Below are 15,499 nucleotides of genomic sequence, written 5' to 3'. Positions count from 1 at the left end.
CACAGGCCAAGCTGGCTGTGATACCAGGTCCCTACAACAGGGATTAGGGAGGTTTTCTGGTATCTTCAACAAGTTTCAAATTGTCCTGAGTTACTAAACCAGTCTGTTATGTAACTTGCTGTCAGTGGCTGCAGTTAAAGCAATCTTGAACAGTAACAGCTCAGCATTCACGCTAGTCAACAGACGACATGAGTTAGAGATCTAAAATGGTACATGGGCATTCCTCTATAACTTGCATTTTCCACAGAGGCTTTAACAGACAGGAGGCAACAATGAGCACCAGGAATCGCACTTACAAGAACATAAAGGTATAATTTCTATGCAAAACTATGTAAACTTAATCTACCCTTTCATTATGCAAAGTGCTGCCATATTAACTCAAGACTACGTAGTAATAAATTACTGTACTGAGTAAATTTGCAGTTTAAATTGCAAATCATGTAAAAATATCATAGCTGAATTAAGAATTATTTTGCCACATCTCTCTAACTGCATTACTAAGCAAACTATTGATTCCGAGAATAAAAATATTAAGAATTACAATTTATAATATTGGACTAGTTTTTACTATAATCTGTACCTTAGCAGCAGCAAGATCCAATTTTGTATTTAACACTTGAGCTTTCTTCAAATACCTGTTGACTTCCTGAATATCTCCAAGTGCACTAAATTCTTCAACCTGCTTAGAGTAGCTTTTCAGTTCCACAACAAACTGTTCACAGCGTATCTAATTAAAGATTAAGCAAGCATATACTCATTAAAAAAAAAATTCACAACAAATTTCTGTAAAAAGAATGCATAACTATTCTGATTTGCTATAGCAGGACACTTCATACTTGCAGAAAAACCAAGATGTCCAACATATTTGCACACGAGTAACTATTCCACCCAAATTACAGAATTTGCCCCGAATCCTACTGCTGTTACCTGCAGTGACTTATTGGGCTGAAAGACACAACTGGGTTCTGTGTCACAGAATAGAGTTTAACATAAAAATTCCTGCTTTCTGTGATGGACATCGTCAGCAATACCATGTTTCAAGATAACAGAGTCTATGCTGCGCATTTACTTATACGAGTCTATGAATATACAAGTAAAGAATAAGAGATTAATAAATAAAACCAAATAGAACAAACCTGGATGGAGGCACTTATCGTATAAAACTACCTTATTTGACATTATCCTAGTGGCAAAATCACACTTACAAATTAATGCAGATTTTTTTCCTTTGAGCTATCATAGAAATTTCATATACTGCCACTGACTCCAAAGGGTCTGCTCATGGCCATAAATCAAGCCATGTACATGTCTTTAAAGGATCTGAATATTACTATTTCACATACAGACAACTTTCATCAACATTGCTGGAATTTCTGTAACCAATGAGCTTTCATGAGTACGAATTGTAAGGTGTGGCTTGTCTCACAGTACTCGTGGATATGTGAAAAACAAAGGAGTGGAAAGCAGAAAAAAAATCAGTTAAAACCAAGACTAACATAAAAACATCTACTTCAAACTTATTTTTAAAATATATGGGAAAATAAGAGGGGTTATTCCATCAATTATTTGGTGTCTTATATGCAATTCAAAATCAGCAGGCTCAAGAATTTTTAAAACACTGTCGTTACAGACCTTAAGACCATCTTGCAATTGATCTGTTTTTTCGTCAATTATCTTTCTGTGCTCTTCAAAGATACCTGGCATTCGCGCATACCACTGAAAAACACTACTGTTCAGCCGAATGCCTGCTGGTGAAAACTTGACACATTCTATCAGGAAGGCAACACGATTTATAGCATCAACTAATTTCTGCTTCAATTCAAGCATGTCATGTATTTCCACTTTCTGTATATAGGCCTGGGAACAGAACAAAAGACATTTTTTATATAATTTAATGCCAAAATAGTACCTGAAATAGTTACTTAACTTTAAAGGCTTTTCTTTTTTCTTAGAAATAAACTTAAATCAAATCAGAAATACATCATCTGAAAATTAAGAATGGCATGGTATTAGCCATTTTTTACAGCATATAACTACTTAACACAGCTGCAACTGCCTTACTAGCTATTTTATTGAATAAAAATTTCAAAGAATAGGTGAAGCTGTATGCACAAAGGTTTGGACTAACTGAAGCCAATCCAGACAGCCTGTTAGAAGTATTGCAGGTTTGGGAAAGAAAGAGTGGTGCTATCAAGGAAAAATTAGTGAAATATCCACAAGAGAAAGGAGAACACGCTTCAGAAAAGGAAGTACTGGTGGCCCAATGTAAGATTAGGTCTTTCCTAGCAATAAGAGTATAAGGAATAGACAGCCACTGTACTGCTCATTATGATTAAAATAAAAATTATGCTGTTCTGCCAGATGTCAAGAGTTGGCAGTAAACTGCATTGACAGAAGCAGCATTCTGCATGGTATTCTTAACAGAACAGCAACACAGCCCAGTTTAAACAATAATTCATAATGAAGCACTCTGAAAGCCTCTTAACAAGAAAAGAGCTGTATCAGTTAAAATGTTGGGCAACATTTTATCAGTATATGTAAATATTACTTGATATCCATCAACTGAAGATACAGAAAAATTCATATACTCCCATGGATCATCTTGTGCACCCCGTGGGCTGCACACCCCCAGTGTGAAGACAGCTGCCGGATGGGGTTTTTGGTCCATGCCAGGCGGCATTCTCACCAATAATGCCACTGTAAAGCACAAGTGACAGTAGAGACAAAGGAGTGTTCCAAACAGGCAGTCTGGTTGCAGCCGTGATGCTTTGGTGGAGAAGAGTCTAGCTGTATGTGCAAAAGCGAGGCTATGGCATTTAGCTTCATGGCCAAAGACCTGTCCTCCTCTATTCTGCAGTACAGGCAGAGCACCAGTGACTTTAACAAGGCCAGAATCGTACCTGTAATGGGGTATATGCTACTGCTTAAGGCCAGAGCAATAGTATGGGTAGCTACTTCTTGTTTGGACTCATAAAAAAGTAAGAGAGTACCTTAAGTTCCATTAGTTCCTGTGTATTAAATGGAGTAGTAAGCGCTTTTTCTGATATTCTCTCAAACTCATCACAGAGTCTGAAAAATACATAAAGCAGCGAGCTTGGCATGTGTGTTTTGTTTGAATCACCCTTGCACAGATCACATACATTTAGAAAAGCAAAAATGAGATCCACATATCCTTTGAGGATTTTTAAAAAAAAAAAAAAAATCAACACTGGAAACAAAATTAAGTACATTTCAACACACACTTTCCGTTTGAGAGTTACCTTGCATTTATGTCTTGATGATCTTTGAACATTTTGGAAATAACTTTTTCAGAAATACTATCTGCTCGCTTTACCAAAGCGCTTATTAATTCATCACAGTGCAGTTCAAACATTCCTAGACGGAGATACTGCAATACAAATACAACAGTTGTTAGAACACTGAATAGCTTTTACCTATTTTTTCCTCACTGTCTTCAGCAGAATGTCAGGGGTCTCACCTAGGATTTGAGTTAAACCACAAAACGCTTTCAAGACTTTCAAGTGAAGAAGGGAAAGAAAAAGCTATAATTATGAGTAACTGTTCTTCTGTATGTGTATATCACACTTCATATAAATCTTCCTTCTCTTGCTTTTTTACCTTGACAATCTGCTTCCTCAAAAAAAGGGCATCCACTGTCTGTAGCAGTGAATGTTTTCTGGTGAAATTAGAGAGTTTGAAATAGACCAAAAACCTGGTAATCTTGCTTTACTGTTAGAGACACTGTGACATTCCTTAGGATTAAAAGGGACTCCACTTCCCAATGAGTCTGAATCCAATGCTTTATTTGACTAGTGGGCAAGTGAATTTGACTTCCACAAACACATGACAGGCCTATAAGTACTAGTTTCTCAACTTCTCTAGAAATAAGGTTGGCACTGAATGTTAGGAGAGAAACAACTTAAGGAACACCACTTTAGCCTTCTGAGTTCTTTTTCAGAATGGACAGACAAGGATTCTTACCACAGAATATCCTTACAGGGACAAAAAAAGTGGTTCATGTTAAGGATCCTCTCTCTGCCTCAGGTGTTTGGAAAGAATTTGGAAGTGGCTGGACCCACACTTTCTCTTAATCCTTCAGATCAAAGAGGAGCATACCCTACATGCCTTCAGAAGTCCCAAAACAATTTCTAGCAAAAATAACTCTCACTTAAGTACAGCAAATACACCCCAGAAATGCCAGCTTTTGAAGAACTCTTGTTCTGGAAAAAATATTTTATTTCACTTTAATTATCCGACAGCTAATTACCATCACCTCTGACTGACAACATTCTTAGTACAAAATCAACATTAAAATGATACCCATATTTCTTTATGGATACTATTAAAATTTACCTTCCTAGAAGTATATTTTATTTCCTTAGCAAGTTTCTGGTACTTTATAATTTCACTTTTCATTTCTTCAAAGGTATGTTCCTCTGTCAGGAACTGATCAATATCTTGTTCAGCTTGTTTGTTTATCAGGAAGCTGTACTTATCATACAGTTTGCGATGTTCCAGGGGTGCAGCACTTTCTTTGATAATTTTTTCTCTGATCCTTTTCTTATGTTCAGCCAAGACCTCATCTAGGATAACAGGCTTCAAGACAGTTGATGAGGACTCACCTTTTGGCTTTGGAAAAAAAAAACAAACCCACACAAAAAAAAACCCACACATAGAGTTATGGCTGTAGCTCAGTTATGTCATGGAAGAAAAACAAGATAGAAAAATCAACTAAATATTACTTTAAAATCTTTCTAATTAAGGTCTGATTACAAACCTATTTTTGTAGACACAGCTGTTTACATTCCAATCCCAAATTTTTTTAATCCTAGCTTACAGGATTCTATCAAAATTCTATCAAAAATTTTAAGTTTAATCTACATGGATTTTATTTTTCCCAAACCACACACACAATTTTACCATCAACTGATGAATCTCTAACATTAGAAATACGGAAAACACTTTCCTACTACCCCACAGAAGATCTAAAGCCTTGCTTTTGTGTATTTAGACATTCTTCAGATGTTTTTAAAATTTTTCTTTTCACAGGTTATTCATTAGTGCTTTTATAAAGCACAGCATACTACTCAGGTTTCTACTTGGTCATGCGTTCAAGCATATTAACAAAAATGTTAGGGCTTAGTATGTTTACTTAAAATTCAGATTTGTGCCAGACACAAAGGGCAACAGAACGTCCAAATTAGCATCCTTCAGGAAAAAAAGAAATGTTCATCTTCCGCAGCTCTCTGGGAAACGATCAAGAGGCACCACAGGGTGTTACTTTCACTCTCTCCCTATTAAAGAGTTAAGACTACTATACTGAAAGTAACACACAAGTCTAAACCAAGTAGGTACCTTTTTTTTTTGTAATTATGTCACAAAATGCTTTTTACTAACCTGGATTGTTTCCTCTTTGACTTAACATTTTAATCTGGTCTAATGCATAAAACAACAGAAATATAAACTGCTTAAAATCATGGTTTGATTTTTTTTTTTTTTTGAAGAATAGCCTGCTCATAAGTTTCTATATTTAAAAAGACAGTATTCTTTCCAATATCAAAACAGAAGGTATTTTCCAGAATACTGCAGATATGCGTTTAAAATTTAAATGCATCTATTTTGTTTGTAGTGGCAGCTGCAGAAAATAACTCGTAATGGAAACTAGTCGATTCTTGGCTTTTTATTGCTTAGAGAACAGTCACTGGGCCTTTTATTAATAAAATTAAGATGTTCTGAACATCCTGAAAGAGTATTATAATATTACTATGCGAGTTCTGACAATCAAGCTATTCATTAAAATATCTAGGAAGTAAATATAGCAACAATATAATGATTAAAAAAACCCCATGAGTATTGTAATTTCTTACCCACTTAGAAAACAATTTGGTCTCAACTCTTGGTATATCACTGACAGCTTGAATCATAACAGTATAAACATTCAGTAATATATCCTCGTAGTCATTAAAGTCAGGTTCAAATTTAATACTGTCATTCTCCAGGATTAGCCTCAGGATTAAACCTGGGTGTTTGTAGGCTTGGACTGATGTCTAACACACACACAAAAAAAAAAAGTAAAAAAATTAACTCATGCAGGAAAAGTCAAAGGACCATTAAGAATTACTTCAACATACACATTTTAAATTGTCAGGACTTTAACTGACAACTATTGGCAATGGCAAATGACATGCCATAATCCTAACAAAAACATTTGTGCAAGAAGGAAGCATCTCTGATAAAATTCACATAAACTGACGTTCATTAAGGTGAAATACATTATTTTTAGCAGGCACAAGAAGCACCCTCTATACAGCAGCAAACAACTTTCATTAAGTTATTTTCATAGTCTGAGGCAGAGTACCTTTACAGCAGTAGCCCTCACAAACGTAGCAATATAAATTATTATGTGCACAGCAGTAGATGTATGCTTTATCGGGAGCAGTCACTATGAAACTACTAACCTTAAAAAAATAAATTATTTGATAAACAAGGATCTGATCCACAAAAGCTAAACTGAGTATTCCAAGGGCTATATATGCAGTATGGATTCCCATGTACTGCAGTATAGTAATTTGTATATCCTTTTGTCCAAAGCATGTAGTAGACACCTACTAACAGCAGAGAGAAGATAAGACTTCTTCACAAATGGGTATTACAGAGAGAAAGCACTAGTGCGAGATGCAAACAGCCTTTATGTTAACTTCTAATGCATGCCTGACTGGAGGGTGTTCTTGAGGATGCCAGATTTAAAATGTTGGTAATTCCCCTTTTAGATGGCCAAAAAGTAAGTAAGTTTAACACTACTTAATAAATAATGCATTCCTAAAATATTATTCTTTTTTTTCCAGAAAAGACCTGCCACCAGAGTTCATACTTTCTTTTCTATTATTTTGCTTCCTTTAAAAAAAGATAAACAGGAAACAAATTGTAGGTACGTGGATAAACAATGCTGCTAGTATGCACATGAAGGACTACTTACTGCAGGTTGATCAATTAAATCTGTAAAGTCTTGAATTGAATGTAAAAGTAAATGTTGCAATTGATGAGTCATTAAAGTGGCAGCACAACCGAAGAAAGACTGTAATTTAGTGACGCTGGTATCGCTAGGCACTTGTTTTCGTTTATTACCTTGGTAAAGGATTTTCTGCACTTCCAGTAACCACCTTAAAAGAAGAGAGTATTTTTAAGTTTTTCAAGTGACTAGCATTAATAAACCTGTGATGGTCAGTTAATTGCTACAAATGCTTACACTATATGCAGTCAAAAGATGCTGTAGTGCACTTGGGAAACTACAGTTTAACTTCAGTAGGTCATTTGGTAGTATCTTTAAATTCTAAAGAATCAGGTCTCTGAAAATGCTATTATTATGGAACCTTATTTAAAATACAAAATATTATGATAGACCAATTTTCTATCTTATCTTGGTCTCCCATTTCTCAGGCCAGAAAGGCTTCACAGGCAGCAGGCTTAAGCCCCAGGAGTTGTGCAGTTCATTATGAATCCTTGTAACCTCGGTACATGTTGAGATGTGAAAGCAATCCAAAGAGAATTCTGCCTAGTTGCCCTTAATCAAAATGAAATTGCCTCTGGCTTTGCTGGGAAATAGGAAGGAAGAAAGCACAGATGTGTGCAGCCTTCAGTTAAGAGCAGAAAGGTATCTTCAGGGTCAGAAAGAAACATCTCTGAAAACAGTAAAGGCAATACGTAACAGAATCATAGACAAGTACAGAAATAAAAACCTTCAAGGTTAATAACATGAAAAACCAAGTATTGAAGACTATAGTGGTCTCAAACTGTCTTATCTAATTAAAACCTGAAATAGTAAAAAATGCACCAATACCTAACTGCAGGAATCAAGCCTTATTAGTTAAGGAAAGATTGGATGCATACATACAATACAGTTTGGCCCCTAAAAAAACCCTAACAATTTTGATGCTTTAGTGGAAAACTTCACCACAGCATACTGGGTGCACTACCAAGAAAACTGCCTTTCTTTTTTTAGAGTATCTAAGACTGAATATACGAACATGATGATATCCAAGCACTTTACTTTTGAAAATCTTAGTTATAATCTCTGAAATCAATGGATCTCATTAGTGCAACATTTTTAGATGACTGCTTTCCGGAAGCAGCTACAAAACTGAGAATATACAAACTGAAATTCCAAAGTCATCAACAGATGTTCTATAGAGGTACTGTTACTCAAGTGATACTATGTTAATCTTCCTATCCATGTGACACTTCCTTTGGGTGAAGTTGGGATGGGGCAACTCTTATTATAGGTTATATCACAGTTTACATTCTAAAATGTCATAAATTATTGATAGTAGCAATATTGCATTTTCTCATTTATCCAGTACAAATGAGTCCACAAAATAAAAGTTCTTGTCACAACACATATTGTTAATGTCACTCTAAGAAGTAACCAAAACACATCGCACCAAAATTTCAAATAAGAGAACTGCACAAATCATGATAACATGCTCAATATTTACAGTTTTTCTTCATAGGCCACAAAGAATTGCACCACTCCGCATCTCTTTCTTTACCACACATTATTAAAATGGATCATCCCTTCACTCTGCAGAAAACGGAGACTTTCAAAAACAGCTGAAGAAAAAGTTAGAGAGCTCCCTGTAACTTAAAAAGTATGGATACACTGGATCATACTTCTTAGATAGAATCACTTTGGATTTTCCAATTTCTTTCATAATTTTATTCTGGAAAAATACAAGGTCCTCAGCTTCTTGTTTACTGTGAAATATTTGTGTATCAAGAAGGCGTAAATTTCTGAAACAAAATATAACATGAATATTTTAGAAGCATATTCACTGTATCTTGATTTGTAATCTTGTTTCTAATTTTTTTCATATTTCACATTTCAAATATAAAGGGTTTTAAAACTTATTTTAAACACTTTAAAATAATGTTATTTTTAGAAATTGGCTTTTATTGTTTCAGAACAACAAAATATAAGCACTGCAGTACTGTCTGTATGCGTGGTCTTCAACTGAAGTAGTAATCACTACAGTCAAGCACTTTAATAACTATTTTCAGAATCAGAGTTTGTGTATATGTTATTCATTATATATAGGATCAAATATTAAAAATTCTGAATGTGTTAAATAGTATTCCTTTCTAGGACTGGATAGATTTTTACAAATACTATTTTAAAAGTAAAAATAAATAAATAACCATCTAAACTTGGAGATCTTAAGATGTCACCATCCATTATTTCCCTGTATAGATTCTGAAAATGTCAAGTAGCTGAAGCCTGAGATAAAGGTAACACTTACTTAAATGAGGTCTCCCATAAGTTCAAAATGGCAAGCATTAAAGGATTTATTGCATGCAAATTTTCTTTCATGTAACTGCACGCTGACAAGAAAGACTTGTTCCAAGGTTTTGGCACTACTTGTAGTCTAAAAAAAAAAAAAAAACCAACCACCAAAACTAAATGACAAAACAACCAATCACAAAACCAAGGAGAAGCAGCTTGGATGGATGTAGCTGTGCTAAGAACCAACATACTTCTACTTTTGCTTTAAGATAATTGTTTTGCATCCCCAAAAGTACAGAATTCATGAAATTAATCTAGCTTTCTGCTCAATATTCAAATATCAGAAGAAAATCTCTCAAGTATTTACTACTGTTTAAAATAAATGTTATGAGAAATATTGGCCAAATCCTAAGGGATATGTAACCTGTTCATGGCATAATTATAATTTAGCATGTTATAAAATCATTATACATATGTGTTTAGTCAATTAATATGCAATTCTCTACAATAAGAAGTATCTATGTTTATGCTCATGCCATCAAATCTGTAAAACTCATAAATTTAGAGGCTTTTCATACACTCAGTTGTTCTGCTTTCATATTTTTAAAAACATTAAGCCACTTGAGCGGGATTTTTTATATATGCATAGCCTTTTTTTCCTTTAAAAATTGTTGTCATTTTTTACTGGCAGTCTGATTTTACTATTAATACTATGCACTGGAACTTAAGAAGTACACATTGCAACCTTTAGGTTGCAAGGGAAAACAAGAACACTCCTGTCAAATTTGTCATTTATTTCTAATACTTTTGTTCTCATTTTCATAATGAAGTTCTGTAAAAAAATAATCTCTGATATAAAACCTTAACCCATTTCTCAATGAATCTGTATTCTATAGGAGACAGAAAAAGTAGCTAGAACTTCAAGAACTTCAAGTTTTCCCACATCTATCTCCCGTATTTACTAATAACTAAGTCTTACTTATGCCTGACACTGCCTACCACTGTTAAGACTGTTCCTTGTACATGCTATTCTACCTCACTGTTCTCTAGTCAGCATTTTTGAATAAATATATTTCTTACTCTGCACGATGAGGTAGAAGAAAACCTTTCTTCTTGTCTTCATCTTTTTCCCTGGTGTCTCTTAAAACAAAGTCAACTGAAAAGAAGTTTTTTTTTTAAAAAAAAAAAAAAGCCAAAATAAGCTTAGCGAAGGAATGGACTCATTTAGGTTGTAAAAGTCCAACCATAAACCTCATACTGCCAAGTCCACCACTAAACCATGTCCCTAAGCACCACATCTACACATCTTTTAAATCCCTCCAGGGATGGTGACTCAACCACTTCCCTGGGCAGCCTGTTCCACTGCCTGACAACCCTTTCAGGCAAGAAAGGTTTCCTAATATCCAAGCTATACCTCCGTTGGCGCAACCTGAGGCCATTTCCTCTAGGCCTATCACTTGTTATTTGGGAAAAAGAGACGCCAGTTCCCTCAGCTGCTTCTCATAAAACTTGTTCTCTAGACCCTTCACCAGCTTCGTTGTTCTTCTTTGGACATGCTCCAGCACCTCAAATGTCTCAACCAAAATGTCCAAATGCACAACTCCTTGAGATGAGCAGTTTTATCTAGATACACATTAAGAGGGGTTTAGGAGAAATTCTACTATCAAATAGGGATTTCTTAAATTAAAAAATATTTTTAAAAGGTGCTGAAAGCTCAAAAATAATGAATATTATCATCTTTGGTCATTACAAGGATAAGAAAACTTGAGTATTCTTTTTATTAAAATGTGCCTCTAACATTCAGGACAGCACTTTTACACAGCTCTTCTACAGGGGCAGCTGTCAGCAGTGAAGACCACTCAACAATGAATGCGTCTGAATATTAGCAGAATATGCTACATTGGTGAAAAAGCAAGTAAACTCCTAGAAGTCTACCTAAAGCCTTTTTTACACTCAGAAGATAGTCCTCTTTAATTTCCTCCGTCAGTGAATGTATACTTTCATCAAGGACTTTCAGGTGTTGTGGAATTAAGGCTAAGATGTGGTCTAGCCACGATGCATCCATTGGGGCCACATTTGCTGTATCAACTCCATGCTGAATGTAATAGTAGTATTTCTGCAGGATAAAAGAAGAATATGCATTGGTTAAGCCCAGTACTAGACAGTCATTGCTACTACAGGTTTAGCTAGAGATATGGGATCATTTATTAAAATTAAATGTAATTAGCACTAAGTACCGATTTATCTTGTGAATTACATACACATCACTGAATCTGAGGCAAATACCTTTATCAGCCTATGACAAACTAGTGACCAGAAGAACGATAAAAAGCTGTTCAAACAGAAAAACAGGATATGGTGGCATAAGCCTCATTCTGTTTCTACAGTAAGAGCCAAACAACAAAAATTTCATTGAAGAATGGATGTAACTCATAGAAATCTGGCTTTTGTTTTGATTTTGCTCTTACAGTTCTAGTGAGATGACTCTCCTCTGCACTGTCCCAGTACCAAGCTTTTCCTTGAAGAAATATTCAATATATGTTCATCTATCTCATCATTCCATTGCTGCCATTATTATCCATTAGCTCTGGGGCTGGACCATATATTCAAACAGAAAGCATGCTTTCTGCAGTTTTGTTTTGGTTTTGTTGTTTAGTTTTTACTATTCCATTCTGCGGTTCTTTGAATCATCCATACATTTCTAATGCTCCATTCTCAACAGTAACAGTATAACTAATATATTTCGTGCAACTAATAGCGGAAGAATATGTCTCTGTCAGTCATCTCTCCCTGTATCAAACATCTTGTCAGTATTTACAATAAATGACTGGCACTGAATTTCATTTCATACTCTAGAAAACAGTCCTTAGGTACCAAAATATCTTTCTCTATTAGTGTACAAGAATCTGCTCTTGGAGGTTGGGTTCTGTCAAGGAACGGAAGCTGTTCTTCAGGAAGGTCTTGCTGCCTGAAGGGGGGGGGGAAAAAAAAAAAATTATGCCTCACATTCTTCACATACATTTTACTGGCATAAGTAACATACAGCCATCCTACATACCAGTTATGAACAAATAAAACAAAAAAATGGAACCGGCAAAACTTTACAATGAACACAAGACATTCTGATTGAAAAACGACACTGAAGCACGTGACCAAGTTTGTGTTTTACCTGCTAAGCCTCAGCTTTTAAAACTGGTCATCTACATACTTTCAATTTGCAATCATCAACATTTTAAAATAATTTCATTTAAAACTTTGGTTCATCTATCAAAATTAAAAACACATTTGAAGATAAGGAAACTCACAATATAATGTCAACAAGAGCACTTCTGAAACGTTTATGGTTTTTTTTCAGATGACTGCTGCTCTGCAATGCAGAGGTTGATGGCCCAGCACCTGTTTCTTTATCAGAATCCTGCATCTTGTGTCTCTTGCATCTCACCTTCAAATATTCTTGCAGAAAAGATATTTTGAAATTAATTATTTTAAAAACAAATTCAAAGCAAACACACATATGTTTGTGTTTTGAGAGTTTTCTTTTAATAGTATTAAAAATGTTAACCTTACCAGGTGAACACGCTTTTTTTACAGCAAACTCATCTGACTCATCATCTTTCTGTTCTTTTCTTAGATGGAATGAAGGATAAGTCTTCTGCCACACTGGTTTAGACCCTGACTGGAATAAATATTTTATATTTTAGTTTTACACTTCTTGTAGGTGCTACTAAGACGCACTTCAAGACTTCTTAAAAATTGCAAATCAAAGAAACTGTAGCCTAATACAGAGCAGGAATAAGGCAGCATAAAAATCATACAATAAACTATCACTTACGTGTTACCTTCAAATTTTAATATCCAGACCATTAGATATAATCATGTTAAACTTATTTGTAAACTCTTTAGTTTTATACCTTACTTAAATATTTTCAAACTTGTTCGAACACTCCACTTCCAATGTTTTCCAAATATGGAAATATAAACAATGCTCCACATATAGATAATATACTTACATACATATACACATAGTGCAGAGAGAGAGCATACACACTTCGGTATATGTTTGAATGACAACCATGGTTTTTACGTAACTATGTTGTAACAGATTTGAAAATGAAAGCTTAGGAAAAAAAAAAGCCAACAAAACTACCTGAGACAGCTGTGGTACTAAGTTCACTGTTCTCTTTGCCAGCTTCCCTTTGCCACTTGGACTGGGCTTGGGGGGGGAAAAAAAAAAAAAAGGAAAATCACACCTAGACATTTAAATTACTACCAATGCAAGACTTCTGGAAATACTTAAACTTGTAATCCAGCTATAATTCTGTTTCTATCTCTTATATAATAATTTTTACACATACAATTTAATATCACTTCCCTCATTCTTCCAAGAATACTTCCACATAGGTACTTTTCAAATGCCTTTTAAAAATCACAGTTCCGAAAAGTGAATTTGCAGATCAGAAGCATTCATGTTACATTTTTGGCAAGATAAACATTAAAGCATTACAAGATACTATGAAATAATACAAATAAACAATTTTTTTATCAATCAACATTTTGAAAACACGAAATGGTCCTTCATTTTAAAGTCTATGGATTAGAAAAAAGTGTCCAGTGTCCCCTGACATTGCCCACACCTCTTTCCATGCAGCCGCACTTGCAGTAATACTGCATGACTATGCTACAGCCATCCTCTTTCTGCCCTGTCTCCTGCAAAGGCTGCAGCAGAGGAAAGACAGCACAGAAAGTTTATGTAGACATACCAGAGCTACCCTTTAGGGTTGGCTGCCATTTGCAATACAGTTGCTGTGGTGCAAAACTCACACAAGTTTCAGGCACTTAACTGTTTACACAAATTTTGCAGTCAAGGATAAACTCTGGTAATTCCCAAGTGAGCCAAAAATCAAATCAGGCTCCAAAGAAAACCTCCTCCAAAACACAGGTATGTGACAGTGAAAAAGTATGTACAGACACCCATTATCAGCTCTTCGCAACCTCTGCATAAACAATCTGTGGTCCAACTTGCAAAAGGGAAGCAAACTCACTCCAGCTCCAGGGGGTTCTTCCCCTGAAGACAATGGAAAGAAACTCCTTGACTACCACTAGCTGCACGAGGGAGCCATACAACAAAATGTCTTAAGTATCTTGTTTCAAAACCAACAGCACTACTCTTTAATGAACAAAAGATCCACCCTCCTCCTTTCCCTCCCCAAATGAGATTAAACACATCTGGCTTCCCCTTGAGTAGAGATCAAAACGCCTGGTGAATTAAAGTACTTTAAACACCAAGCAAGCCAATTTTGATATTTTTAATCTAGCCTTTTGGAAACCACAGAAAAAGACTGAAGACATGGCCACAATAACCACATGGCTCTTTCGGTCCCTCATTTAATGCTCTCACCAGTTCATCTTCTGGTTAGGCATGGTCCATATGCAAGACTTTTCACACCTCAAAATTCTAATGCTCATATCAGTCTCATAGTTTGCAGTGACACAGATGGTGAATTTATTTCAGCACAAATAAGAGAAAAGCAGTATTATAACCAATACAGAAGGATTTATGTGACAAGCCTGTTTTTTGTCTGATAATCGGTGCAGTTTAACTACTGGGAATATATGAACCCATTTACTTCTCTGTAGTCTAACACATTCAGCTGCAAAAAGATTCTTATTACAGACCAGGTAACAGCTACCAGCCTTTTCTAACACTAGCACCAATACATCTCCTAATAGCATACCTGCGCTGCACCATAAAACTACGGCTTACCAAGCCAACAAGCCTATAGGGTGCAAACATGCATATTGACAGAGTTTGGACTGGTTTGGCCACAGCTCTATATAAACACGCCATGACAGAATCATAGAGAAAATTAGGCTGAAAAGGGATTCTGGTTATCTACTCTCCTTCTCAAAGCAGTAATAACTACAAAAAGTTAGGTGAGACTGGCCTTGTCCTGTTGAGATTTGAAGTTCTCTAAAGCCAGTGCTTTTCTGGGCAACCTTCTCCCACACTAAATCATCCCACGGTGAAGAATGTCATCCTTAGGCCTAGTCAGAATTTTCCTCCCTGCAACTTGAGAGTGTTGCCTCTCCTCCTGCTGCTGCACAGCACCACCAGCAATCTGGCACCATTTTTTCCCTAGTTCAGGCACTGGATGACAGTAACTACATTCCTCCACCACCTTGTCTTCTCCAAGCTGAACACACAGAGTTCCCTCAGACTCT

At 35.6% G+C, this 15,499-nt stretch overlaps 1 protein-coding gene across 1 annotated transcript in view; it reads right to left on the bottom strand.

The window, feature by feature from the left end:
• The window catches only part of DNAH7 (dynein, axonemal, heavy chain 7), a gene marked incomplete at its 5' end in the record, with an annotated part of 92,321 nt that extends 78,831 nt beyond the window's left edge, over positions 1 to 13,490 (bottom strand). The window contains 15 exons of the mRNA XM_010159166.1: positions 581 to 727; positions 1,633 to 1,857; positions 2,991 to 3,069; positions 3,261 to 3,388; positions 4,354 to 4,629; positions 5,868 to 6,047; positions 6,977 to 7,160; positions 8,668 to 8,787; positions 9,294 to 9,419; positions 10,358 to 10,433; positions 11,213 to 11,393; positions 12,152 to 12,245; positions 12,583 to 12,730; positions 12,845 to 12,953; positions 13,425 to 13,490. Coding sequence (XP_010157468.1) covers positions 581 to 727; positions 1,633 to 1,857; positions 2,991 to 3,069; positions 3,261 to 3,388; positions 4,354 to 4,629; positions 5,868 to 6,047; positions 6,977 to 7,160; positions 8,668 to 8,787; positions 9,294 to 9,419; positions 10,358 to 10,433; positions 11,213 to 11,393; positions 12,152 to 12,245; positions 12,583 to 12,730; positions 12,845 to 12,953; positions 13,425 to 13,490 — 2,139 coding nt within the window. The remainder of the gene's footprint in view (positions 1 to 580; positions 728 to 1,632; positions 1,858 to 2,990; positions 3,070 to 3,260; positions 3,389 to 4,353; positions 4,630 to 5,867; positions 6,048 to 6,976; positions 7,161 to 8,667; positions 8,788 to 9,293; positions 9,420 to 10,357; positions 10,434 to 11,212; positions 11,394 to 12,151; positions 12,246 to 12,582; positions 12,731 to 12,844; positions 12,954 to 13,424) is intronic.
• Positions 13,491 to 15,499: the final 2,009 nt, after the last annotated feature.

This window comes from Eurypyga helias, unplaced genomic scaffold (assembly GCF_000690775.1).
Source record: "Eurypyga helias isolate BGI_N326 unplaced genomic scaffold, ASM69077v1 scaffold5059, whole genome shotgun sequence".
Lineage (NCBI taxonomy): Eukaryota > Metazoa > Chordata > Aves > Eurypygiformes > Eurypygidae > Eurypyga > Eurypyga helias.
Note: the sequence above shows the minus strand (reverse complement) of the source record. Positions and strands in the feature narration are given on the sequence as shown.